This window comes from Guillardia theta, assembly GCF_000315625.1.
Source record: "Guillardia theta CCMP2712 unplaced genomic scaffold GUITHscaffold_34, whole genome shotgun sequence".
Taxonomy (NCBI): domain Eukaryota; class Cryptophyceae; order Pyrenomonadales; family Geminigeraceae; genus Guillardia; species Guillardia theta.
The window spans coordinates 600,428-624,556 of record NW_005434640.1 but is presented as its reverse complement, the minus strand read 5'-3'; the positions used below and the strand labels follow the sequence as shown (position 1 = coordinate 624,556).

The following is a 24,129-nucleotide window of genomic DNA, read 5'->3' as shown; positions in this document are numbered from 1 at the left end:
TAACAATAATTGGTTATCTTGCTGATTGAAGATGCACATTTTGTAAAGAATATACACGAGCGTCATGCTGCTCAGCGTCAGACGTCGCTCCTCCGATTGCTCCTTGCTGCTGCGTTCTCAGAATATCCTTTCTGCCTGTCAGACCCTCAAGTCAGCACCAGGAGGAGCGTTCACAATATTTTCGAGCACCCGAACAGCTCCACCTCCTCCACCGTCCCCTGCATCCCCGACCATCCTGCAATCCTGCGGACCTTTGAGAAGAGAACAGCAGGGATGTGACGTTACTTGGCTTCGTTGAGCGCGTAGTATCCCAGCACCCCTGAGCCCACGACGCCAATGCAGATGCTGACCGTGAAGGTCGAGAGACAGAAGAGCACGTAGATCTGTGTGGCGTTCAGATAGAGCCAGGACACGGGAAGGGGTTGAATAGGAAGGGAGAAGACCGAGCGAGGAAGAGTAAGGACGGTAAGGCGTCAGGAGAGCGGCATGAAAAGCTTACCGAGAGCACGTAGCAAGGCATGAAGAAAGTCACAAGGCCCCAAGTGCCGACGGGGATTGCGTAGGGTCTTGGCACTGGGATGCCGTGAGCGAGCAACAAGAGCAAGCGACCAATACCGTCAGGGTGAGTGATGCGCAAACGAATACATGTAGTCAGCCTGCAAAGGAAGATGAGCTCTAGAGATAGCACTACCTTGCTATACATACCCCAGCAGAACTCCAGCTATGGTGAAGGCGTTCGAGAACTCGAAAATCTCAGGGAGCGACAGCGTAACCTGCCCATGTTGTCAGCCACTCCCGCTCAGGCCCCAGCTATGATGACGTCACCATGGACAGCACTACGGCAAAGTTGGCGATGATGGAAACCCACGGTGCTCGCTTCTCAGGATGCTTCCACCTGTACCCGACCGCAATCAACCTTTGCTTCCTCGTCAAGATCCGCCGGGTCAGAGTTACCCGAAGATGGGGGGCACCATCCTCTCGTCGGCCATTCCCTACCGAAAGAGGTCACGACGAAGACGATGGCAGGATTTCTCACCTGTAAGAAGAAGGCGTTTGTGCAGAGCTCAGCCATGAAATGTGTCAGACGCGACATGGCGGCAGCGACCACGAGCGTGTAGAAGAGCCAATTCCCTGAGAACGAGTAAGAGGGGGGGTGGGGGGGGGGAGGAGAATTTGTACCTCCAACCATCTTCCCAACCACTGCAAAATGTCCCGCACGCCAGTCATCGTAGTCAGGATCGATCTGATGAGAGACAAATCAACAGATGTGGAAGGGGAAGGGGAGGTGGGGAAGGCAATTCTTGAGGTGAAGCCGTTTGACTTACAACAGCTCCAAACATGAGCGGAACAAGAAAGGAGACAGAGCCGACAATGATCGCAATGATCATCGCTTTTGGCATCGTTACTCCTGGTTTCTTAACTTGCCCAGCCACAGATCCAACATTATCGTACCTGTGTCTCGTTCAGTACAATCAAGAGCATCTAGGGGAACATTCCAACCCAGACAAATTGAACACCAAGATCCCCAAGAAGAAGGTCCAGTTGGTATCATAGTCATTCTGACGAGAGTCCATCCATGGAGAGTAATCCTGCACAAACATCTCACGCTCGACTGCCAACAGCGAGAATCTCATCAGTCACCTTAACTCTGATCACTGCCAGAATACACAAGATGATCAGGGGGATGTTGATCAGAATGCTTAACTAAGAGCAGACAGTCACTTAAACGAGGAGGAAGTCGCAAAATCACCAGGTAGGAGCTTCGACCAACGAAGTTCACGCCTTGCATGTTCAAGAGCACGACGAGGCACGAGATGGCCGCCTTCCCGAACCAGGAACTGACAGGATCCAACTCCGCCTGCAGAGCCATCACTTCGAACATCATCGCATGGGCTTGCGCTCACGTCAAACAAGACAAGAATGTAATCGAGAGTGACTGTCGGGAACACAGCGAGGTTGACCACCCCTTCGACCAAGCTGAAATATCCTCCCATGAAGCCCCAGAACTCATTGAATGCGAGTGCCGCCCACACGGCAACTCCCCCATCCGTGGGATATGCCGTTGCAAGCTCAACCGTGGCGAGACCTGCCGGCAGTCAACTGGATGAGAAGCAGAGCCTCGAATTACCAATCGGCAAACTCCAGCAGAACGGGAAGATAGCATGGCCAATGATTACAGGGAGGGGACCAACCTAGCGGACAGTCACGCGAGAAGCAGGGGTATGACACCCTACCGAGTTGATCACACTCTCACTCCCGTAGGCTCCTCCTGCTGCTGTGAAGTAGATCAACCCAACCTGCTCCATGCGTCAGCTGATCTCCTTCACCTCCACCTTCCTTTCACCAGCGCAAGAGTTCCTAGCAACTGTCCTTCAGGAATACCGTGCGAGCCCCCGCCTCCTCCCTTCTCGATGGCTACCATAGCGAAAGACAGGAAGAACAGCAGGAGAGGGGGAGAGCCTGCAGTGAAATGGTCAATCACATCGAGACTTGAAGTCCTTGCATGGTATTCAGAAAACAGAAATTGAGCACACAAGTTGAAGCAGGATTGTAGTTCGTGATGATTCGATGGAAGGATGTAGACAAGGTTATAGCGCTCCGTGGAGCACAAAGGACATCAGAAGAAAATTAGAGTGAAATCGAGAATATGGTAATCAAAAGAAATCACGAGGCCAAGGAGTAAACAGACACACTTTGTAGGTTTTGAATGTTATGGAAAATCGGAGAAATTTGAGGGAGCACAGCTGGCAGACAAAGGAGTTTCAGGCAAGAGAGATGAGGAGGACGAGAGTTTATGGTAGATTGAGATGGAGGGTCGGGGTGGGATAGGAGGAATCATGCAGCAAACAAGATGAGGAAAGAGGCTGGGCTGGGCTATGAAGTGTGGTGAGACGAGGAAAGGGAGGAATGAGGAGGAGAGGAGAGGAAGGGGAGAATGGGGTGGTGGTGGTGGTAGAGGAGGAGGAGGAGGAGTTAGAGGGGAAGGAGGTGGAGGAGGAGGAGGAGGAGGAGGAGGAGGAGGAGGATTTGGAAAGGTGCATCGTAGCAGGTGTCGCCATTAGTGATGCTTGAAGTGTCGCAGTTAAGTAATTCAGTTTAGCCCTCATCCCCACTAGTTTATCCCTCGTCCCCTCATTGACCATCTAAGTCTTTTTCACACATGAGGCGGACCCACTTGAAAGGTTTCGGTTGCCATGCCGATACAGGGCATGGCCGGGGGCAACGATGGCAGGGGAGAGGAAGAGAAGGGAGGAGAGATGGAGGGGAGCGAAGGGATGGATGAGTTGGCGATCGGAGCAGAGGGGAAGTGATGTATCAAGACCAGTTGAGCATGATGAAGGAGGACAGGTGACGACCAACATTGTCAACAGTTTTGAGGGTGAAGAAAATGATTTGCCGGGAGCGTAAGGGGTGGAGGGACGAGAGAAAGAGCGGGGGATAGAGGAATATGAAGAAAGCAGGTGCGCAGAAAGTGGAAGGGGAAAGGAAGGGGGAATCTCGAAATGCTAACCCAAAGAAGACTTTGAATGACCTGAAGAAACCGCCAACGGCCTCAGCAAGCAAGAGGAGCAGCAAGCAGCAGCAGCAGCAAGAAACTTCGAGCAACAAAGCACAGCGCAAGCAAGCCGACGGAAAATCAGACGTCAAGAACGAACCAGAGGGGTCAAGCGAAACTGAGGAGCCCAGGGCGGATGTCGTGATAAAGGAGGAAGAGGAAGCAGGGTCAGGAAGCCTAGAGGAGACGCCCAAGGAGGTACACGATGCTGTGCAGGAGAAGCCGATGGATGGGGAAGAGGGGACAGAAGACGCAGATGGACGGGTTGAGGAAGAAGCGAAGGGGGAAAGTGGAGAAGCAAGCAGAACCGAAGAGGAAGGGAGCGAATCATTTAATGTCAGGGGGAGCGAAGGGGGGGAGGATTTGAGTATCAAGGAGGCAGAGGAAGAGGAGGAGGGGCCAAAACTGGATGGCAGCGTCAAGATACACGAGGAAGGACCCATCGAGTCAAGTATCAACGTCGAGGAGGGAGGAGGGGGTGGGGCGCCAGTCGATAGGGAGGAGGAAGGTGGTGCTGCAAGCGGGAAGGAGGCGGGAGGGGAAGAGGTTGACACGGGTAAGGAGGAGGGAAAAGAAGCAGCAGCTGTGGAGGAAGGAGGTGGGGGAGAGACAAGCGCGAAGGAAGACCAGGGTGGAGCGATGGTCATGATGGTCGAAGAAGAAGAAATAGACGAGGACGAGACACTACTTGATGATGGCATCAAGATTGATGCAGGAAAGGAAGAGACAGTGGTGTTAGAGCAGGGAGGAGGGGCGATGGTAGAAGAGGAGGCAGTAGGAGGGCCGATGGCGAGAGAGGAGGGAGGAGGAGGAGCGATGGCGAGAGAGGAGGGAGGAGGAGGGGCGATGGCGAGAGAGGAGGGAGGAGGAGGAGCGATGGCGAGAGAGGAGGGAGGAGGAGGAGCGATGGCGAGAGAGGAGGGAGGAGTGGAGAACAGTATCATGAAGGAGGAAGCTGCAGATATTGTGGGTCAATCAGGAGAGGTCAAAGCAAGCGGAGAAACTTCAGCGTTGGAGCTGCCGCAGGGGGCGGAAGGAAAGGAGTCGTCAGCAGGAGAGGAGATGATGGCTGCGAGGAAAGAAGGAGAGGGTGAGAGGGAACGAGCGGAGGATGGCGGGACAGGAGATGGATTGAAAGTCTTGGAAGGATCAGCACAAGAACCCCGACCTTCCTCCGGTGATCAGACTTACATTCGTCCGCGTGCACTTAAGTTGCCTTGCAGCAGCAGAAATTCCTCCTCGCCCGCTCAGTCGCGCCCTCTCCTCCCTCAAGTCTCTTCCCCACTCGTCCGCATCCTCTGACCCTCCGCAAACTTTTGTCGCTGCGCCGCAAGAGAAACAACAGCGTGGAGGATACGTGAAGCAGTCCCACGAGCAGGTGAGAGGAGCAGGGGGAGGAGAGCGAAGTGGAGGAAGGAGAGCAGGACTGGGTGGGGGAGCAGGAGCAGGAGCAGGATGCAATTGGGAAGGTTTAGTAGAAGGAGGGCCGAGTACTTTGATGAGACGTGGTGACACTTCTGTCCATGCGCAGCTGCTACGAGCTGGGCAGAAACTTCGAGAGATGCTGGAAGAGTCGAAGAAGAGGCAGCAGGCGATGTTCGCTGAGAATGTTGCCCCTCCGCTCCTCCTCCCTCCCAAGATCCTGGACGTGGACGACAAGATCGAGCCGGAAAAAGAAGTCCTGGAAGTGCTGGTGGCACGAAAAGATGTCGAGAGGAAGGTACTCTATCACATGTTGAATGTCCACCAGCATGTTCTCCTTGCTCCCCCCCCTCTCCCTGTTCCCTTCTTCTTCATGTTCGTCTACGGCTCCTCTCTGCTTCCCTGTTATCCCTCTCCTTCAACCTCTCCCCTCCTCTTCCTGCGCACTTCTCCATGCTCCTTCGTCGCTTCCTCCATCTCACTCTTCGTGTGCATTAAGGCCATGGCGGAGAAGCTGAAGCAGGAGATGGAAAAGGCTGAAAGGGAATACCAGGAAGCGAAGCACGCACATGCTCCAGCACCCAAGCTAGAGGATGAGCCGGGGGAGCAGGGGGAGAGAGCGCAGGAGAAACAAGAGGAGGAGGGCAAAGGGAACGGGGAACCTGGGCTAGAGCAGGCTGAGGTAGAGTGAGCGATGCTCGTTGCGATGCTCTTACACGTCTCCTCCTCCCCAGCCCTCCCCGCACAAGTTTCGCTCGCTCTCCGTGTATGTGGGCACTTGGAACCTGGGGGGAGGCTCCTGCCCCAGCATGTCGCTGGCCAGTTGGCTGTCACCTGACCAGTTTGACATCTACGCCATTGGAGCTCAGGTACTGGAGAGGAGTGAGAGGGAAGCAACTGGGGGAGAGAGAGGAGGAGAGGAGGAGGAGGAGGAGGAGGAGGAGGGTTTCGAAGAGGGGAGGAGGGGAGGGGGCACAAGTGACTTTCAGTAGGAGCTGGAGGGTCTTCCTGGCCTCTCGACAGCAAGCGAGCGACCGCGATGGGAGGCGGCGATGACGAGCCACATGGGGAAGGAGTATGAGCTGATAGCGAAGCACTGCCTAGGAACAACTCACCTCATGTGCTTCATCCGCAAAGACCTTCTCCCTCACGTCAGCGACGTCCACCATGCTCATGTCATCACGGGATTCGGACGAGTCATCGCCAACAAGGTCTGCGCCTCCTGTCTTCTCTCCTCTTCTCTCATCCTCTGCACCCTCCTTCTCCTCTCCAGCCCTCTCGACCTTCTTGCCAGGGATTCTTTCGAATTCCTCCTGCTCCATCCTTCCTCCTGCTGCCTCCCTGTACTAACGCACATCGCAGTCAGGGATCGGAATCTGCTTCGACATCTTCTCGACGAGCTTCCTCTTCGTCACTGCTCATTTTGCAGCAGGAAGCAAACCGAAATCCGTAAAGGTGAGGGTGCAGGGGACGAGCTGAGAGCTGATGGTTAGCAGGCGAGGAACGAGGACTTCTTCCGCATCGACTCTGGACTTGTGCCGCTCATGTGCCCCATCGTTGCTCATCGACTCAACGAGCTCAAGGACGGCTCAACTACTCACACGGTAGGAGCGAAAGAGAGGAGGGAAAGAAGAGGGAGGGGCAGGGGCAGGGGCAGGGGCAGGGGCAGGGGCAGGGGCAGGGGCAGGGGCAGGGGCAGGGGCAGGGGCAGGGGCAGGGGCAGGGGCAGGGGCAGGGGCAGGGGGAGAAGCAGGAACTGACTGAGAGTAGGGGCGATGGAGTGTATCTAGTCTATTCGACCGCGTCTTCTGGCTCGGAGATTTCAACTACAGGGTGCAGGCGACGTACGAGGACGCGATAGGGTGAGAGTAGCTGCTGCTGGTGCGGGCCCGACCCCTGACGGCTCAAGCAGGAAGCTGGAGCAGGGGAAACGAGCGGCGCTGCTGCTGCTGGATGAATTGACTGAAGAACGAGAAAACGCCCGAGTGTTCCCGAGGTAGAGGAGGAGGAGGAGGAGGAGGAGGAGGAGGAGGAGGAGGTTGACAGGGGCCCTCAGCTTCGAGGAGGCGAGCATCAGTTTCAACCCAACTTACAAGTTTGAGGCCTGGACGGACCAGTACGAGTCCGTTAAGAAGCGAGTCCCCTCCTGGACTGATCGCATCCTCTTCCGAGCAGCTCCAGGACAAGAGGGTAACGCTCCTCCTCCTCCAGGCTCCTCCTTTCTCACCTCGCGAGCAGGCTCGATCGAGGCGAAAGCGTACGGGGCGGCGAGCAGCATCATGGCGTCGGATCACAGGCCCGTCTTCGCTCACTTCCAGGTCTCTACCAAACGAGACGCGTCGACCGCTGGGGAGTCGCGAGGAGCGACGACGAGCGGCAGCGCAGCTTGTGTGATACTCTAGATGATTGTTAGTATGTCTGTGAACTTAATCTCCGAGTCTCAGCCGCCGCGCCAGTGGACGACCGTCTCACAGTCGCCCGCTGAGTCGCCCCCGGACTCCGGGACCCGGGGCCCGCCCGCTGCCTGGGGCCCGCCCGGCCCTGCGCCCGGCCGGGCTACCCGAAGTAGGGGGACGAGGGCGAAAATGGGTGGATATAAGCAAAACGATGGAGCGAAGAACAGGCAGAAGTACCGAGATGAGACGAGATGATGGAAATGATATTGGAGATGATGATGATGATGATGATGATGATATCATCATCATCATCATCATCATGCAAGTTGTCCCTCCATCCCTTTACAATAGTTTCCTTCTGTCCTGCCGGCATCTTTCTTTGCATCTCATATCATTGTTTCATGGAGTACATATCTCACTCAAATACAGCTAAGTGATCACATCCGAGGTCAAAGAGACACTGCGAATCTGCCGAAACATTCAACGAACTGAATGCCTGATGTTGGTTTGGTACAGGACAAGAAACTTTGGCTGTTTCATTCTCGCTGGCAAGAAATGTTCTCTGTGGCAATGAGCAAGAATCTTCTCTTCTGCGCTCTCGCGCTCTCCTTGTCTTCCTTGCAACTCGCCGTTGCTTACCTTCCTCCTTCCATGTCCCTTTCTCTCCGGAGCAACAGGCTCTCGACCATGTGCATGTGCTCTTCGGAGCCGATCGAGAAAATCACAGTTTGCACTGGACCAACATGCTCGAGGAACGGTGGGGGAAAGCCGCTGCTCAAGGTGCTTTGAAACTCAGTTTTCACTATCCTGTCGTATCCATTCCTGCCCTGTCTTGTCCTACTCTGTCCTGTCGTGTCAGGTTGATCTGATGGCTGTCTTATGCTCCCATCTCTTCGTTTTTCTCCTAGTCCTCTGCCGCCGGGTCGATTCTTGCAACGTGACGTTGCCCGCAGATGTTTCAAGAGATGGCGCCGGAGGGAGTGAGAGCATGTGACCTGAAGGCACTTGAGCTCAACGGGTGACGCAGGTTGAGGTAGACTCTGTAAAGTGCGTCTCGGAGTGCGCCGAGTGCGGGCTGGGACCCAACGTCGAGGTACTGAGAGGAAGGACGGGGACGAGGAGAGGAAGGATAAGGGAGAGAGGCAGGTCAGGGAAGGGAAGGGAGTGGAAGCAGCTGGTGCAAGGGAGCATCGAGAGGATGGGAGGGACAAAAGAGAGAGGGAGAGGAGAGGAAAGCGGAAGAGAAGAAAGGAGAGGAGTGGAGACTTTGGAGGAGGGTCAGAGAGGAAGGCAGGTCTGATTGAGGAATGCAGGTCATCCGCAAGGGGGAGGAAGGACCTTTTGCGGGCAAGATCATCAACGGCGTGAAGACGGCGGAGGATGTGGAGAAGATTCTCGGGGTACTGGCAATTGAGGGAGGATGGTAATTGAACAACCATTTACATCATGTACAGGCTCAACAGGTCAAGAAGTGAAGCCTTCAAGGCTCAACTGCCAACTCTCAAGATTTGCGAAGGAGAGGTGAGAAAGCGCTAAGGCTCCGAGCAGACGCCGAGCTCGTATCGCAATGAAGGGAAGGGCGCAAACTCTTATCCTGCTGGGTTCGTACCTGCTGGGGTTTTATCAACCACTGCGGCATCATCGTCAAAGTCCCATCGCAAGGTTGCCATGAACAGACCTGGTCAAGAGTGCCTCTCCATCTCGTCTCGACCTCCTGGGCCCCTGCACCTCCTAAGGACTCTGTCGCTCTCTTGTTTGCCTTGGTGGCCCGCACGAACGCATGCTCGTCCTCCAACTTGACGGAGGGGAGCGAGGAAGGAGAAGCGCTTGGAACTTGAGCGTGTTCGGCTGAAGAATGAGATGAACGAGGATGGAGAGATAGAGGAGGAGGGGGGGAAGGTGCAGGGGGAGGAGGAGGCGCCATTGCGTTGGAGAAGGCACATGCTGTCTTGACCCTCTTTTTGTGGAGGAAGAGATGAGAGAAGGCGCTCAACTTGCGCATCTTCCACTCGGTCGAGGGTTTCTGAAACATCCGAATCTTTTCCATGTAGCTTGCGGCAAGCTGTCTTGTGTCTTTCCTCTCGTCCTCGGCCTCCTTCTCCAAGTCTTCTCCTCCGTCCACCGTGATAGTCAGCTTGAACCGCTTTCTCCGATGTCGCTGCAGGAGGTTTCTCCGCTTGATCATCGCGATCGTCCTCCTGACGTAGTTCTTCCTCTTGCCCCGATGTCTCTTCGCCCTCCTTCCAACTTGAAACTTCATCGAGCGGCAAGCGTCGTCCACCACGTAGGGACACACCATGAGAGGGTCCGCCTCGTCGGACAGCAGGTGCTGTAGGTGGAGCATGACGTTGTTTCTCGGCTTCACGATGCCGGTCATGGTCACAGGATGCAGAAACTCGACGAAGCGTCGGAGCTCATCGAAGGACGAGTGGAGAGAGTAAGGAACCCGATGCAGCTGTGACGAAGGATTCAAGATATGCTCTCCTCCCCACCCGCTCGCGACGATGCCCACAGTGGGCCTGTCCTTGTTGAGCATCTCGATGTAAGAATTGGACATTCTCCATCGCTCAACGACTCTGATGTTGTACACGCAGTCCGATGTCGTCGTGAAGCACTCTGAAGGAAACCCCAAGACAGAAACGATCCTGTGATATCTCACCTTGTCCACCACGATCTGAGTGTCAAACGTCCTCGCTATAAGCACCAGCAGGTCTTCTTTGCCAAGCGCATCGATCCCGATCAAGATGTCACTGGAACCCCTGTAGCGGCGGACAAGCTCTAGAATCCTCTGCCCAGCCTCCTGTTGGGAAGGGAACGTGTGCTTGGGGTCGCAGTATGTGTTGTCCACCACCAGATGACAGTCTCTTGCCATGGCCAAAGGAGAATCCTCTCGGATCATGGCAGGAGAGAGACGAAAGTCTCCTGTGTGAAGAAGCCGAATGTCTTGAGTTTCGAAGTAGAACATGACAGCCCCAGGACAGTGGTTGGCATCGATACAGGTAACCTTGACTACGTTTCGTCGGCTACTCTCATCCTCGCTGTTGTCTTCTCTTCCCATGACCTCTTTACCAGTATCAAGTCTGAGGAGCTTGGGAACTCCAATTTCCATCGCCACTACTCGCACAGGATCCACGTCGAATTTGTCGAGGAGGAGGGAGCGAGAAACTTGAGAACAGTAGATCATACCTTCATCCCACTCGCTGTGCAGCCCCTGAGTATGGTCTGCATGCATGTGGGTGAGGAAGAAGAGCTTGACTTGTTCCTCTCCCCCCTTCCTTCCTCCCCTCCCTCCTCGCCTGCGCCAGTCGTCTACCCGAACCCGCAACATGGCGAGCCGGTATTGCAAAATTCGAACGAGAAAACACTTTTAAAACATAGTTGTACCACTTCTACACAATTTGAATTATAATGGTAATTTATCTGAACCTAAAAATATTTATTAAAGTGTAAATCTACAATTTTAAAAACCCTAGTATACATTCGACCAGGGGTAGTTTCCACCATCGAAAAGTGTGGGTAGGGTGATGTTCCTGCTTGCACGGGTACTTTTCAGTCCAATATTACCAAAATTGATGGGGTGGGGTAGTTCTGCGTTTGAAAGCCTGAAAGGCGGGAATGGCGATCGAGACTGAAGGAAACGAGGAGGGCAGGGGGAGGATATGTGGGAAGAGCAGTTGTGGGGTAGGAATGCGATCAAGAGCGAGTGAGCAAGTACAGGAGTCGTCGGGCTAGAAGAGAGCTTGCGAGGTCCAGTGGACCGACGAATAGTAAGTAGCAAGGAACCGAGTAAGCTCTTTGAAACAAGGACCTGACTGGAAGGAAGCAGAAAAGCAGTATGGAGATGATGAGGGACATTGTTATCAAGTGGTCAAAGTTGGAAAACGTGACAAAGCGTTGAGGTTGAGAACAAGAAGGCAGGGAGGGCGGGACAAACTTTTGCAACTTGGAGGGTGGAAAGAACAGCGACACATGTTTGCATCAAATTGATGTAACGAAACTCAATCACAGGTGAACCATCTCTCAATCCGACAAGCTCGTCTACCATGCCTCCTTCGCCGGTGACAGCGATGCTTCTTCTCTTCCTGCGCTCTTCTCAAGTCTTACCGCAGGAACCAGCAGCTCCGTCAGAGGTGTGCGAGGAGCTGACGTTTCATGGCACGGACTACATCGTAGAGGTGTCAGCAAACGACAGCAATATACTCACTGTGGACGTGGAGAAGGTGAGACAAAGTTGAAGAAGCTGGTGAGACTCAAAGTCTGTTGTGCAGAAAGACGACGGGGAGAGGTGGCATGGCGAATTCAGCGCATCCTACATAGAGGAGGTGACGCAAAAGACTGGCAACTTCAAGAAGTTCTCTGTGTTCTACAAGATGCTGTGTTCTGCCCTGAAACAGGCAAGGGGAGTCAGAAAGGGAGTCATGCCATGAGTGTTGTATGCAGGCTAGTGAGACTGTCTTTGCCGACCTCTTGACGTATCAAGATCTCGAGATGCTGAGGAGCAGACAGACCAGAAAACCGGCAAGCACCTCCACTCGGCCCACAAACAAGAGGTATTCTTGCCTCCCCCCCTCCCCCTCCTTCTCCTCCTCCTCCTCCTTCTCCATCTCCTCCTGTTGACCCTCTCGCAGATATCTCATTCTAACGTACGCCGTCGAGTTTGATCGCGTGCACTATCCCCTTCCTCTTGCTCACTGGGACGATCCTCCTCCTTCAGGTGCCTGAGGCACGAGGGGCTGCGCCGTGACGAGCTGATGATGACGAGCAGTGCTCTACTCCACCATCCGACGGCTGCGTGAAGAGATGCAGAGGCTCAAATCTGCTGCTCCTCCTCCTCCTCACCGCGACGAGGGAGACGCATCAGCTCTTCGAGGAGAGAACTACGAGGTCTGCTTCTCTTCACTCAACAGGCTCCTCACCTGCAGTCCAGCTGAAGAAGCAGAAGGACCAGGCGGTGAAGGACGCGGAGAGACTTCGAGCTGAGCTGTCAAAAGTCACCAGGTGCGACGTGCCGGATGCTCTTCAGTCTTGTCACGTTCCCTGCAGGCAGAACGACAAGCTCGCGTCAGAGCTGGAGCAGCTGGAGGGCCAAGTGAGGATAGGTGAAGAGGAGGGGTCTGGAGTCTCGTCCTGACTGACCCTCCTGCAGATGTTGATCGAGAAAGCCTGTCTTCGTCCCTCAAGGAAGCGAGGAGAAGAATCACTGAGCTCGAGGTGCGATCATTCTTCGTCTCCTGCTCCTCTCCTCCATTCACTCTGCTGTTCTGATGGCGACATGCTGACTGTATGGGCAGAATGAGCTGGCCAACGAGCGAGAGGAGGCGAGGGAGGAGCAGGCGGAACTCAGACACCAGGTGGACTTTTGTGACACGAAATGTTCGGAGCTGAAGTCCAGGTGCTCAACAGTTGGTGGTGCTGCAGAGAGAAGTAGATGGGGGGCGACAGACCGTCCTCGATCTCAAGGCGAAGGTTCGGGAGCTGCAGTCTGAGCTGGACCTGGCGAAGAGGAGAGCGAAGATTGAATCGGACCCGAGGTGAGAAAATATTCCTTGTCAAGACAGAGGGATGATGATGATGATGATGATGTACAGGTTGGATGCGAAGAGAGCTATCTACGGCAACAAGTCAGTCTTGTCGCCTTTCCTCCTCTTCCTCACTTCTACTTCAGCGCTGGTTCTCGCCCGTCCTCCGCTGAACGGCGCCGTCCCACTCCTCCCCCTGCTCGTCCATTCCAGCGCTTTGACCCCACGGCATACGTCAAGAACAAGCAGGCACAGGTCCTTAGCTCCCCCTTGACTTCCTTCTCCAAGTCTGACATCGCTGCAGGTGGCTGCAAATCATCGTTCAAGATCTGTCAGCCCTCGTCCAGGCTCCTCAAGACCTGCTCCTGGTGCTTCTTCTCTCTTCTTGCCCCTCTCTGCTTTGCCCCCTCCTCTCTCCCTTGTCTCTTGCCTGCCCGAGCTCACTCGTCTTGTAGCCTCTGGCGCTTCTTCGAGGGCATCGTCACGTCCCTCCTCAGCCGAGCGAGAGCGCCCATGGCGAGCTCCTCCTGCTCGTCCTGCCTCTGCTGAGAGGCAGAGAAAAGCCAAGTGACCATCCCCTGCCGCCTCCTCCTCCCTGACCTCCCGCAGCTCCGCCGAGCGGCTCCGGCCATGGGCTGACCCTCCCATCTCACGGTGAGGGCTGAGAAGGAGATGAATCACCTGCTGACGCTTCAGAAGCCTCCCAGCCAAGTCAGTGAAGCCCTCCTCGCGCCCCTCGTCCCGCCCCTCCTCTGCTGAGCGGCAGAGGCCAGCGGAGGACAGCAGCGCCTCCAAGCGCTCCTGGAGCGACCGCAAGCCAAGCCCGTCGAGCAGGTGAAAGCCCCCGAAAAGAGGAGAGGATGATGATGATGTAATGCAGGATGGAGCGAGATCGCGATGTGATTGCTCGTCGCAATGCAGGTGAAGATACTCTCTTACACACTTCTCCCTCCTTCACCTCTTTTGCCTCTCGTCTTAAACTTCCCCTCTCTCTTCACTAACACCCCCTGTAGAAGGCGTTCGGGCTCGTCCTCCTGCGTCGAAAGAAGTTGAGCGCAGGTGCCCTCCGTCTACTTCTCCTCCTCCTCCTCCTCCTCCTCCTCTCTTCCTCAACGCATTGGCAGGCCTGCGGCGGAGCACAACACACGAGGGAAGGGAATGGGAGGGGAAGGAGAGAGAGGAGGATGGAGGGCCAAGCATGAGCTGCGAGATAAGTCGGACGAAGAGAACTCTTGGCCGCGAGGATATGCAAACACTTCAGGAGATGACATCTCTGACATCGACGCTCGTCTCAACGCCCTCCAATCCTTCCTTCAGGTCAGCCCCGCCATCTCCCTCTCCCTCTCCCTCTCCCTCTCCCTCTCCCTCTCCCTCTCCATCTTCCTCTCCCTCTCCTTCTCTACCCCTTGTCTACTGGCCTCCCTCGTCTCCGCCTCTCTCTTCTCTTGCTCACTCCTCCTTCCCTGTCTCATTGTTGCCTGCAGGCTGCCAAAGACAAGGCGAAGCAGGCGTCTCACTCGCGCGGACTTCGCAGCTGAGGAAGGGAAGGAGACAGGAGAGGAAGGAGACGGGAGCGTCTGCTACAGTATTTCAAGGTTGCATGCTACGAGCATCGATGTTAATATAAAGATTAATCTCTTCTTGACTCCTCCAGCTCAAGCTTAGCTTCCTCCTCCACCTCTTTCTTCCCTGCTGTCTGCTCTTCCTCTGCCCCTGATCTCCCCCCTCCCAGCGCTTCCTCCTCCTCCACTGTCACTTGCTGTTCTTCCTTCTCTTCCTCCTCCTCCGTCACTTGCTGTTCTTCCTTCTCTTCCTCCTCCTCCGTCACTTGCTGTTCTTCCTTCTCTTCCTCCTCCATCACTTGCTGTTCTTCCTTCTCTTCCTCCTCTCCTCCCACTGGTCTGTCGCGCCAGTGTTGCATCCTTGTCCTCTGCACACACATCAGCCCTCCCCCCTCATGTGCTCCTCTCCTCACCGCAGTTACTCGTGCCATCACCCGAGGGACGAACTTGCATTTCTGCGGTGCAAGTCAGAAGCTGACAAGGGAGGAGGGGAGTTGGTATGGAGGGAGGGGAGTGGGAAGAGAGAGACTTGGTAGGGGTGGGGAGAGGACGTGGGAGGGGTGGAGGTTAGAGGGAGAGAAGAGACATGTTGCTTGGCCTCCAGAAGCGCCTCGTCCACGTTGATCACGTCATGCCAGGTGAGAGTGAGCAGGAGATCAGCTGGGGTCATCCTGCCCTCTCTCCCCGCACACATGCGAAACAACCTCCCAGCGACCTCGAGCGAGACTTGAAACCCAAGACGGGAGAGCCCTTGCACGAAGTCGCTCCTGCTGACTCGGTCTGAGCCCTCCAGGTCCAGGAAGACGAAGGCATGCAGACAGCTCTCAAAGTTCTCTCGCATTGCCTCCTGCAGCCTCCCCAGCTCTCCTCCTCGAGCTCTCTTGGCATAGACCAGGTTCACCGACCTCTCGGCCCCTCGCTTGCTCCTCTGCGTCCTCGCGCTGCGCCTTTTGTACTCCCGCACCCCATTCCACGCTCTCACCATAGCCTGCAGCTTGACTATGAGCTGAAACTCAGCTTGGCTGAAGTCTCGACTCGTCCTCCCCCCGTGCTCTCGAGCCGCTCGCTCCCACGCTTTCCTCCTCCTCCTCCTCCTGCGAACGGCTCGTTGGAGGCAGAGACAAGCCTGCTCGTGCTCGAGGAGGTAGGAGGAGAGTCGGGCAGTGTACAGTGCGGCAAGCTTGGAGAAGCACTGCATGAAGGAGTAGAAGTCTAGTTGGTGGTCCAGGCGCTCGAAGGAGAAGCTGGTGGGGTACACGTGACTGCACTCCTTGAAGACTCGCTCGCACTCCCTCCTGGTGAACCAGGTCGGCACCAGCCCCTCAATTCGCACCAGCTTCATCAAGTCACTCTTCCTCCACCTCCGACTCTGAGCTGAACCTCCTGCTCCTGCTCCTGCTCCTGCTCCTGCTCCTGCTCCTGCTCCTTGAAGTCTGCCAGGGATCCTTCTGTACAGGTGACGATCTATCACCATCCTCTTGCTGCCAAAAGTCACGACGAGCTCTTCAGAGTTGCTCGCGTCAGCGTCCTCCTCAACCTGCTGCTGCTGCTGCTGCTGCTGCTGCTGCTGCTGCTGCTGCCTTGACTTCGCTCTCTCGCTCTCTCGCTCCTCTGCTGTCATTTGTGCTCTCATCCTCATCGACAGCTGCTGGTCTGGCGCTGCCTCTTGGAGGTACCGCCGGTGAACGGCCTCGACGACGCAGCGTCGCTCGAACTTGATGCTGTTGTGAGAGCGGAGGTAGGATTGCTCGCAGAGGGGGAGGACGGAGTCGACGAGGCGTCGGAAACTCTCTTCAGTGAAGCCTGAGCAGCAGTGCTGGAGGATGAACCGAAGGTCATGCAGCTGGTAGTTGCTACCGGCAGCTGAGAACTGCATCATCAGCATCCAGAAGACTCTGAGCTGCCGGGGATCGATGTGCCTCTCCATCAGAGGGAAGTAATCGTCCAGCAGCAGGTCCAGCTCTGACATTCCCAGCTCCCTCTTCGACTTGGGCTCCACGTTGTAAAGGTCGCAAATGTACCAATAGCTGACCATGAGCTGGAGGTGGAGGGGGGTCTTCAACCCCTGGACATCCACGTTCCCCCTGAAGGACCGGAATAGTCCTGCTCTTCGTAGCAGACCCAGCATGATCGAGGTCTTCTCAGCATCCTGCATCTCTGCGATGCTCGTCACCGTCGCCCTCCTTCTCGTGAGCTCCTTCAGCTCCCCGTACGTGCATCCCTCCACCGTCATGATCGCCCGCACCTTCCCTTCCAACGCCTGCACCACCTCGTTCACCCGCACAGCCTCTGCAGCGCTGATCCCGTCCAGCAGGAGAAGGACTGGGCTGCCTGCCGCCTCTCCATCCCCATTGCTCCTCGAGATCACCATTCCCAGCACCTCCCGCAGCCTCTCCCAGCTGGGGCTAGTCCAATCCTGACGCTTCAAAAGAGCCGAGCAGAGGTAAGAGAGCATACTGGAGAGGGACGAGGAAGGCGTGGAAGAGGAGGAAGAGGAGGAGGAGGAGGAGGGAGCCTTGAAAAAATAAATCATCATGCTCTTGTGAAGCAGAAACTCGATGTCGTCGATCCCCTTCCCCTGTGTCAGACAAGCATCGACGAAGTTGATAACCTTCTCCAACTCCTTTCCTTTCCACTTCCCGTTCCATTCCTTCATTCCTTCCTGCTCCTGCTCCTGCTCCTGCTCCTGCTCCTTCTTCTCCTCTGGGGCACCACCGCCTGTCTGCATCCCAAATAGGTTCATGCGGTTTAGCGCCATGACCGCTTGGACGGCAGACTTGAGTTTCTTCTTCTTTACACTGAACGCGCTCTGAAGCGCCTCATGCAAACTCTCCCGGCGTCTTTCCATCTGCATGTCAACGATCAACTTTGACATGACCGTTGACTTGCCGCAGCCCATCGGCCCCGTGAGCACGAGCGAGAGCGCGTCCGAGGGGCTCATGAAGTCTGCGAACTTCTTCATCTGCTCCAAGATCGCCTGCTGGGACCCGTCGAGGGGGAAGGAGGCGATGGACTCCTTGTAGGTGCTGACCTTTGCTGCCTGACTGCTCTTGTCCAGCAGGGACTCAGCTTGCGAGGCATGAGAGGAAGGGAGCGGATGCTTCTTCTTTATCTGCAGCCACAGGTCGCGGAAGATGTTGAGGCCCATCTCCTCCAGCCCGGCCAGGTCGAGGCAGCCGCCGGGAGCAGACCAGCTGGCGGCAAGAGCTGGGGGGAGATAGCGTCTGAAACGAGGGGAGTAGGAGATGACGTTCCTCGGGAAGCGACGGACAAGCTGCTGCTTGATCTTCATCATCCTCTCTCGCTCGTCGTTGCTCGTCTCGACGTACTGCAAGCGAATGTGCTGCGACACGTTGCGGATGAAGTCTTGCTCCTCGAGGAACGAGGGGTCGCGGAGGCATATCACAGAATGAGGGTCGACAGTCTGCTTGAGCACCAGGGCTGCGGCAGCAAGTCAGACTCATACACTCGTCCCTTCAGTCACCTTGGATGTGCCGCTCAAGCGACCGAGCAGGCGCCTCGTCCATGTCTTGGGCTGACTCGTCGCTGTCGGCCTCACAAGGCTCATCGAGTTTCTCGCCGAGGAGGCAGAGGAGGATCTTAGAGACGGTCGCAGAGTCCTCGAGGTTCACAGACTTGATCGCCTCGTTGCCTCGCACCTCCGAGGAGCGGAAGATCACGCGGCGAGAGAGACATCGCACTGCCAGTGACGGGAACACAAACCGCTCGAGCAGCAGGCGCTCAGCCAGCATCTCCTGCCGGTTGCAGAGGAGGTGGATCTCGATGGACTGCCAGGAGGAGGAGAGGTCCGACGCGTGTCCCATGAGCGAGTATCCCAGCCGCAGCCTCGAAGTCCCCGAGCGAATGTGACTCAGCGCCTCTCTTGCTGCCTTTTCCGGCTGCACGTGCGACTGAAGAGAAGAGACGCGGAAGCTGAGAAACACCTGGGCGTACCCAACCTGACTCGGGTCGTCCAGGAGCTCGTGGTGGATCACTCGGTAAGTGCCGGGCTTGTTGAGGAGGAAGGAGGCAGAGACTGTCTCGTGCTCCATCTCCCGGCACTCCGACACGATCTCCTCCACCCTTAGCGTCACCTCCCCCAACAGAGCCTTGGGCCCGCTCTTGTCCTCGTCGTAGCAGGTCAGGTGGAGCTCCTGCTTGTCGTCGTAGATGAGCAGGTCGAAGCGTCGATCATAGTGCGGGTCCGAGAGCTTCTTGAAGTCCAGCGAATGGAACTCAGCCACATGCACGTGCTCTGCCGCCTCTTGCGCGAGGATTCCAAGCTGATCCTTCTTCATCAGAGGGCTGTTCTTGAGCTGCAGACCGATACACCTCGTGGACTTGGAGAGCTTGTCGGAGACAGGCAGGTTGTTGGCTCGCAGTACCGTCACTTCTAGGATGGTCACTTGCTCCAGTATGCTGATGATGGCTCTTCCCTGCACCCCGTGCTCAGCTTCAGCTAGGTGAGACTCCTGCTGGAAGACTAGGTCCACGAGCGGCGTCTGGATGAGCCCGACCTCGGAGACTTGACAACAGACGTCCTTGAAGAACATGCGACGCTTCTTGTCGTCTCGGAATATCGCCTCAGGTATCGCCATGTCAAAAGTGAGAAACTCGTTGGAGTCAGCCTCGGTCCACAGTGACACAAACTTGAGGAAGTTTTGAGAGTCTTGCAAGCAAAACGCCGAGCTGTCGAGCAAGAGGAGCTCTCGATTCTCAGCCTCGAAGCTCTGGATGCCCCGGTGCTTCATGATGCTCTTGTTTGAGTGGATCCGATAGTTGACGATCCGGTAGATCAGATCCACGTCCTCCTGCAGCTCCGACTCGAAGCTCTCGTACAAGCCGCTCTTATGGAGGTCCAGGATTCTCGTCCTCACGTCCAAAAGCGCCGAGGTCCCGAACAGAAGCTTGTGATTCTCTAGAGACGAGAACACTGAGCGTCTTCGCTCACGTGAGCGCCACCTGTTCCCAGCTGAAAGGTTCTTGAGGATCCGCTTCTTCCAGCTGGCGATCATGCTTCGGCACTTGCTGATCTGAACCTCGTACGCGAGCTTGACCCCTGCCTTCTTGGTCGTCGAGGCGATCTGGAATAGCATGCTTGCGTCCTTGGCAAGGAGCTGCATGTGCTTGATGAGGAAGTCGGCGAAGTCTTGCACGTGCGATCGCTGCATGTTGTCGTGCTGCATGGCCAGGAGCGACCGCGACAGGAGGGAGAAGACGTGGGCGCATCCCTGCACATGCAGCAGCTTCCACACGAACTTGAGGTCGCTCAGCAGGAGCTTGAGAGACGCCCAGTCAGACTCCTCCAAGACCGCGCGGGCCAGCATGTCGCAGTACTTGGGGTCCGTACAGATCCAACCGGCATCGCTGTGGGTATCAGCGCACACAACAAAGAGGCGCTTGATGACAAGGTAGAGCAAAGAATGCGCCTCAAGCATGTCTGCTGTGTCCATCCTCATCTTCAACTGCTTCAGACTACCGTCCTCCTCTTCCTCTGCTTCCTGATTCAGCGGTCTGCAGGAGGCCGACTGAAGGAACTGCTCGTTGAAGGACCAGACCTCGTTGCCTCGTTCAACGTATAGGCTTCCTCGTCTCTTGACAAGCGACCTGCTGGACCCCTGCTGGCTCCCTCGTCGCTTCATCTTGTCTTGAGCTCGCATACCCTCACCTTCCTTGCTGTTCCCTCCCCCCCCAAGCCTCAACTTCTCTCCCGGCCATGCCCTGGTAGCTACACTCACCGGCCGTTACTCTGTTCCCTAACTGCCCTCGTATCTTCGTAATTGATTCGGTGAGGCTGGCTTGAAATATGTACATAAACAGAGGTAGACTAACTAAAGAAAGCACAGGCTAAGCCTTGAAGGTGGGCATCGACCGTAGATGGACGAGTTTCTACTTGTTCATCCCAGTGACTGGCTACACGTTGGTGGTGGAGGCGAGAAGCTAAGAGCACATGTGCGACAGCCCGTCCGCGTCCACGTCACAGCAGAGTTGCCAGTGATAACACCAGGGCCCGTCAACACTGAGGACACTGTCAGACAACTTGACTTGAGCAGCAGGTCAGACCTCAGGAAGGGGATCAGTCTACCCGACGACATGGCGACGGCGAGCGAGTAGGCCAGTCTCGATAGGTTGGAGGCCATATGCCTGCCGGTCACTCCGTCACGCTCGCGCGCATGGTGGGGGAGTCGTACCCCACAAAGAAGGCTGCCTTGGCGAGGAGGATCAAGTCGGTCAAGGTGGAGCGAAGCAGCAGGCTGCGAGGAAGCTCTCCTTTCCTCAGCCGATTCTCCGTCCACCTGCAGCAGCAGTGAGGATAGAGGTGCTTGAGCTTGTCTTGCTGCTACTCGTTCTTGGTCTTTTCCATCTCCTCCAGCAGACTTCGATATTTGTCCACAGCCACCACGTGTAGGCTTGGAAGCTTCTGCTTGAAGTGATCGAGCGCGTGCGGGTCATCAGACGCTACGAAAACTTTCTGGACGTGATATCTATCCGAGAGGAACCTGAGGCGAGTGAGAGAAACGAGTGAGGAAGAGGAGCGGAGCTGACTTGGTGTGCGAAATGTGCTCGTCTAAAGAGAGGCAGTCTCCGTTGAACAACTCCTTCCACTTGACACACGAGTCCCCCTGACATCCACAATGAGGAGAAGGACGATACTCCAACGTCTCTCACCAGCCGGACATGCACTCCGATGAAAGGTCCATCCAACAGGCCCAGGCGCTTCATCATCCCGTCGATGTCGAGCTCCTGCGCGAGCTCCTGAAGGGACGAGATGAGAGGACGTGAAGTAGAGGAAGAGATCGCGAGACAGGTCGAATCCTGAAGAGAAAGCTGTTGAGCACCGTCCTCCACCAAAAGATCCCCTGGGATACATCAGGATGAAAGCGAAAGTCATTGGTAGCACCTTCGACTGATACTTGGGAGGGACCCAGGCGAAGGGCTGGACACTGCGCGTGTTGTCACTCTCTTCCACCTGCCTCCCGTCAAGAGGTCAAAGACTGTCAGGATCAATCGACCTTGAGATGAAACGTTCCCTCGAGAAAGTTATCGATGTCTTGGTGTGAGCAATCGCTCCAGCTGCGATCACTAGTCTCACCAAGGAGGGAGGGAGGGAGGGGGGGAGGGAGGGAGGGAGGGGGGGAGGAGGGAGAGCAGGAAGGAGAAGGAGAGCGTGAGCGAGAGCGAGGGAGGAAGGGAGGATGAGACCTATCGAAGTAACATGACATCTGTTTGTCTGGACATTCACCAGGATCCGCATAAAACCACTTAGATGGTGTCAGATTTGACTCGACCGGACGGAGGATGAAGAGGAGATCTCACCTCAGCTTTCCTCCACAGGAGCATCTTCTTGTTGAGAGCGAAGGACAAGGACAGCATCGAGGCGATCAGGCTCAGGGATGCCGTCAGCCCTCCTGCTCTCCGATGGCTCAGCGGTCAACTCAAGGCAAGGACGAGCACCTGGATGGTACCCCATGACAAGAGCAGCAGGAGCAGTGCAGGATCCTGAGCCCTGGAGAAGCTGACGTCAGCAGGCGAGGGGTGAAAGTTGGCAGGCAACTGAGAGTCTCAAGGCACCTGAGAAGCTGCGACCTCCCTCAGAGCTTCCTCAAACTCCTGGTGGTCCCATGCTGATGCTTGCAGCCTGACACAGAAGGGGTGTCAAAGATTATCAGAGGACGGGCCGTCGGCAACCAGCTGAAGTTGACTTGATCCTCACTGTCCTGCGGATGTCGATAGGGAGGTAGAAAAAGATGGTCCGTTAGGAGGTGAGTCGAGCAGTCGATGCCGATCCTGTTGGGCTTGCACACGCACTGCCCGAGGACGGGATCCGTTGGAGGACAAGAGCCAAACTGAGGAGGACAGTGTCGGGAACAGTTCCACCGCACAGAGCTGAAGACTGCCACCTGCCCAACATGATCAGAGGAGGGAGACGCTGTTGACAGAGCAGACCTCGAGTAGGGACAAGATTCTCTCCTCTACCATGCCCTCTGCCTCCAAAGCCTCCAGGCGCACATATCGACCAGTCGCTGAGACACCCAACCAAGAGAAAATCCCTCTACCACCCTGAGAAACACTGAGAAGACGAAATCCGCCTCCTGCCTCCTGCCTCCTGCCTCCTGCCTCCTGCCTCCTGCCTCCTGCCTCCTGCCTCCTGCCTCCTCCCACTGTCCTCCAACATGCAAGCCTCACAACTGCTACCACCAGCACATTTCCCATCCACAAGCATCCACCGCACTGACCGACGCAGAAAGTTCCTCCTTCAGAGTTTGTGCGTCCAACGTCTGAGTTTTCACCTCAGACCAGTCTGAGCTCTGCGGGGATCAGGTCAGCTGGAATAGCAGCTGGCTCTCTCCACCAGAATAGAGACTCGCAGGGGCAGGAGCGGCTGCACGGCAGCCAGGATGGGAGGATACGATCCCCTCGCAGCCGGTCGCTGCCCCTCCAGAATCTGCCCCAGCAAACGCTCTCAGGCGATCGAGACGGAGGAGCAAAGGCGCACGTCTATCAGCTCAATCTCTGTGCTCTCTCCTAGGTCGACCTCCCACCACACTCCGTGCTCAGTCCTCTTGCCGTTGCAAGTTTCGGCTCGCCAGTCGATCACTTGGCTGACCATCATGCTCTGCGTCTCTTGCTCGTCAACCATCTCACTGCAGTAGACATGTCACCCCGTCGTTGGCATGCTTGGCTTCTCGCCCCGGGGCTTCACAAGACATCCAGGAACTCTTGTTTCTCGCAACGTTGAGCAAGACCTTGACACGCAATCAGCTTTAAGACTCAAAATCGCTCCTCCTCCGACCTTGCCGCTGTCCTGCTGCGAAGGCACAGCATGAAGACTTTGATACTGTCCGTATGTTTCTGTGCAATTTGTGGCCTCCTCGACAACAAAGAGTGTCGTCGCCTCCTGCCCAACTTGCTTGCCGGTCCCCTGTCATCACTTGAGGACTGTCACACTCCATTCAAGCTCGCGCCTTACCAGGCTGATCAGAAGGAACGTAGCCTCATACTCCCCGTCTTCTAATCCTGGAACCTTTCACATCGTTAGATAGCCCCACACCCCACCGTGCCATGAGAACATGGAAGTGGTGGCTAATCCCTTCATCCGACTCCATGCCCGCGTTTGGTCGCCACGTCACATCCGCCACCTCCTGGTCATTGATGACGAGGCGCATGCGGAGGCCATGCTCTCGGACGTCATCCCTTAGAAACCTGAAGAAGAGCCGTGAGGTCCCCATGAGGCCAACAGCAGAAATCACAGGCCATCCGAGATCGAAGTCGCCAAGTAAACCTGTTGGCTGTTAGGAAAGCAGAATCCTGGGGGCGGATGAAAAAACAGAGCGAAGTGTTTCCCTTCAGCACTCGTTGCTGCTGCTGCTCTTGACAGAATGATGCATAAGATCAGCAGGTTGATGCCATGGATGTTGAACCCGTCAAGTACACTGAGGACATGCGAACGGGACATCACGGACGAGAGGTGCTCGTAGGGATCCCTTCTGCTCGTGTTTCTGTCTACCACTTATGATCATGCATGCATGGAGCTCCTTCGCCCAGCCTTCGCTCCCTGCCATGACACCTTTGGCTCCCTCATCACCCTGCTTCCATTGTGTCGGGCAAGAGTGCTTTAATTCTCTTTACTTCATGTCTTCTTAGTGTGGACCCACCCGCCTCAGCTAATTTAT

The 24,129-nt window shown here is 55.9% G+C and overlaps 6 protein-coding genes across 6 annotated transcripts; 3 read left to right on the top strand and 3 right to left on the bottom strand.

The window, feature by feature from the left end:
* Positions 1-77: 77 nt before the first annotated feature.
* Positions 78-2,422, bottom strand: GUITHDRAFT_108589 (hypothetical protein; the record flags this gene model as incomplete). Its single annotated transcript, XM_005832638.1, has 18 exons — positions 78-135; positions 190-243; positions 286-383; positions 500-573; positions 616-656; positions 706-773; positions 826-895; positions 955-992; positions 1,037-1,131; positions 1,180-1,243; positions 1,326-1,452; positions 1,501-1,589; positions 1,642-1,704; positions 1,751-1,858; positions 1,905-2,086; positions 2,129-2,192; positions 2,235-2,297; positions 2,345-2,422. The coding sequence occupies 18 exons, from the start codon at positions 2,420-2,422 to the stop codon at positions 78-80; spliced, it is 1,434 nt and encodes a 477-aa protein (XP_005832695.1).
* A 2,025-nt stretch (positions 2,423-4,447) lies between these two features.
* Positions 4,448-7,416, top strand: GUITHDRAFT_152676 (inositol polyphosphate phosphatase). Its single transcript, XM_005832637.1, has 12 exons — positions 4,448-4,733; positions 4,780-4,934; positions 5,088-5,276; positions 5,478-5,660; positions 5,713-5,847; positions 5,971-6,189; positions 6,341-6,433; positions 6,475-6,582; positions 6,749-6,840; positions 6,891-6,974; positions 7,035-7,168; positions 7,217-7,416. The coding sequence occupies exons 1-12, from the start codon at positions 4,463-4,465 to the stop codon at positions 7,378-7,380; spliced, it is 1,827 nt and encodes a 608-aa protein (XP_005832694.1). The 5' UTR covers positions 4,448-4,462; the 3' UTR covers positions 7,381-7,416.
* Positions 7,417-7,889: 473 nt separating this feature from the next.
* Positions 7,890-8,957, top strand: GUITHDRAFT_152675 (hypothetical protein). Its single transcript, XM_005832636.1, has 5 exons — positions 7,890-8,154; positions 8,328-8,354; positions 8,402-8,467; positions 8,688-8,774; positions 8,829-8,957. Exons 1-5 carry the CDS (start codon positions 7,945-7,947, stop codon positions 8,847-8,849), a joined length of 411 nt encoding a protein of 136 aa, XP_005832693.1. The 5' UTR covers positions 7,890-7,944; the 3' UTR covers positions 8,850-8,957.
* A 1,190-nt stretch (positions 8,958-10,147) lies between these two features.
* On the bottom strand, positions 10,148-10,702 carry GUITHDRAFT_71213 (hypothetical protein; the record flags this gene model as incomplete). The annotated part of the gene is made up of 2 exons (XM_005832635.1): positions 10,148-10,383; positions 10,444-10,702. Coding segments are annotated over 2 exons (495 nt in total), but the record flags the coding sequence as incomplete, so codon positions are not given.
* A 715-nt stretch (positions 10,703-11,417) lies between these two features.
* GUITHDRAFT_108585 (hypothetical protein) lies at positions 11,418-14,431 on the top strand (the record flags this gene model as incomplete). Its single annotated transcript, XM_005832634.1, has 19 exons — positions 11,418-11,432; positions 11,484-11,594; positions 11,643-11,777; positions 11,815-11,924; positions 12,003-12,088; positions 12,140-12,258; positions 12,302-12,372; positions 12,418-12,473; positions 12,521-12,585; positions 12,666-12,725; positions 12,778-12,905; positions 12,963-13,044; positions 13,107-13,261; positions 13,503-13,547; positions 13,590-13,727; positions 13,774-13,814; positions 13,907-13,952; positions 14,018-14,210; positions 14,378-14,431. 19 exons carry the CDS (start codon positions 11,418-11,420, stop codon positions 14,429-14,431), a joined length of 1,710 nt encoding a protein of 569 aa, XP_005832691.1.
* Positions 14,432-14,885: 454 nt separating this feature from the next.
* Positions 14,886-23,685, bottom strand: GUITHDRAFT_138908 (hypothetical protein; the record flags this gene model as incomplete). The annotated part of the gene is made up of 24 exons (XM_005832633.1): positions 14,886-14,910; positions 15,160-15,936; positions 16,042-17,896; positions 17,940-20,123; positions 20,194-20,249; positions 20,406-20,474; positions 20,519-20,599; positions 20,647-20,751; positions 20,800-20,955; positions 21,002-21,078; positions 21,125-21,211; positions 21,357-21,425; positions 21,773-21,864; positions 21,911-21,962; positions 22,028-22,086; positions 22,170-22,356; positions 22,433-22,516; positions 22,693-22,764; positions 22,809-22,901; positions 22,953-23,072; positions 23,119-23,202; positions 23,250-23,378; positions 23,427-23,480; positions 23,527-23,685. 24 exons carry the CDS (start codon positions 23,683-23,685, stop codon positions 14,886-14,888), a joined length of 6,726 nt encoding a protein of 2,241 aa, XP_005832690.1.
* Positions 23,686-24,129: the final 444 nt, after the last annotated feature.

Coding starts and splice junctions, on each gene's coding strand:
- GUITHDRAFT_152675 (XM_005832636.1), top strand. CDS start 7,945: ATGAGCAAGAATCTTCTCTTCTGCGCTCTCGCGCTCTCCTTGTCTTCC. Junction 8,155..8,327: donor GGGGAAAGCCGCTGCTCAAG/GTGCTTTGAAAC, acceptor CGTTGCCCGCAG/ATGTTTCAAGAGATGGCGCC. Junction 8,775..8,828: donor ATGTGGAGAAGATTCTCGGG/GTACTGGCAATT, acceptor CATCATGTACAG/GCTCAACAGGTCAAGAAGTG.
- GUITHDRAFT_152676 (XM_005832637.1), top strand. CDS start 4,463: ATGGCGAGAGAGGAGGGAGGAGTGGAGAACAGTATCATGAAGGAGGAA. Junction 5,848..5,970: donor TCTACGCCATTGGAGCTCAG/GTACTGGAGAGG, acceptor GACTTTCAGTAG/GAGCTGGAGGGTCTTCCTGG. Junction 6,190..6,340: donor GACGAGTCATCGCCAACAAG/GTCTGCGCCTCC, acceptor CGCACATCGCAG/TCAGGGATCGGAATCTGCTT.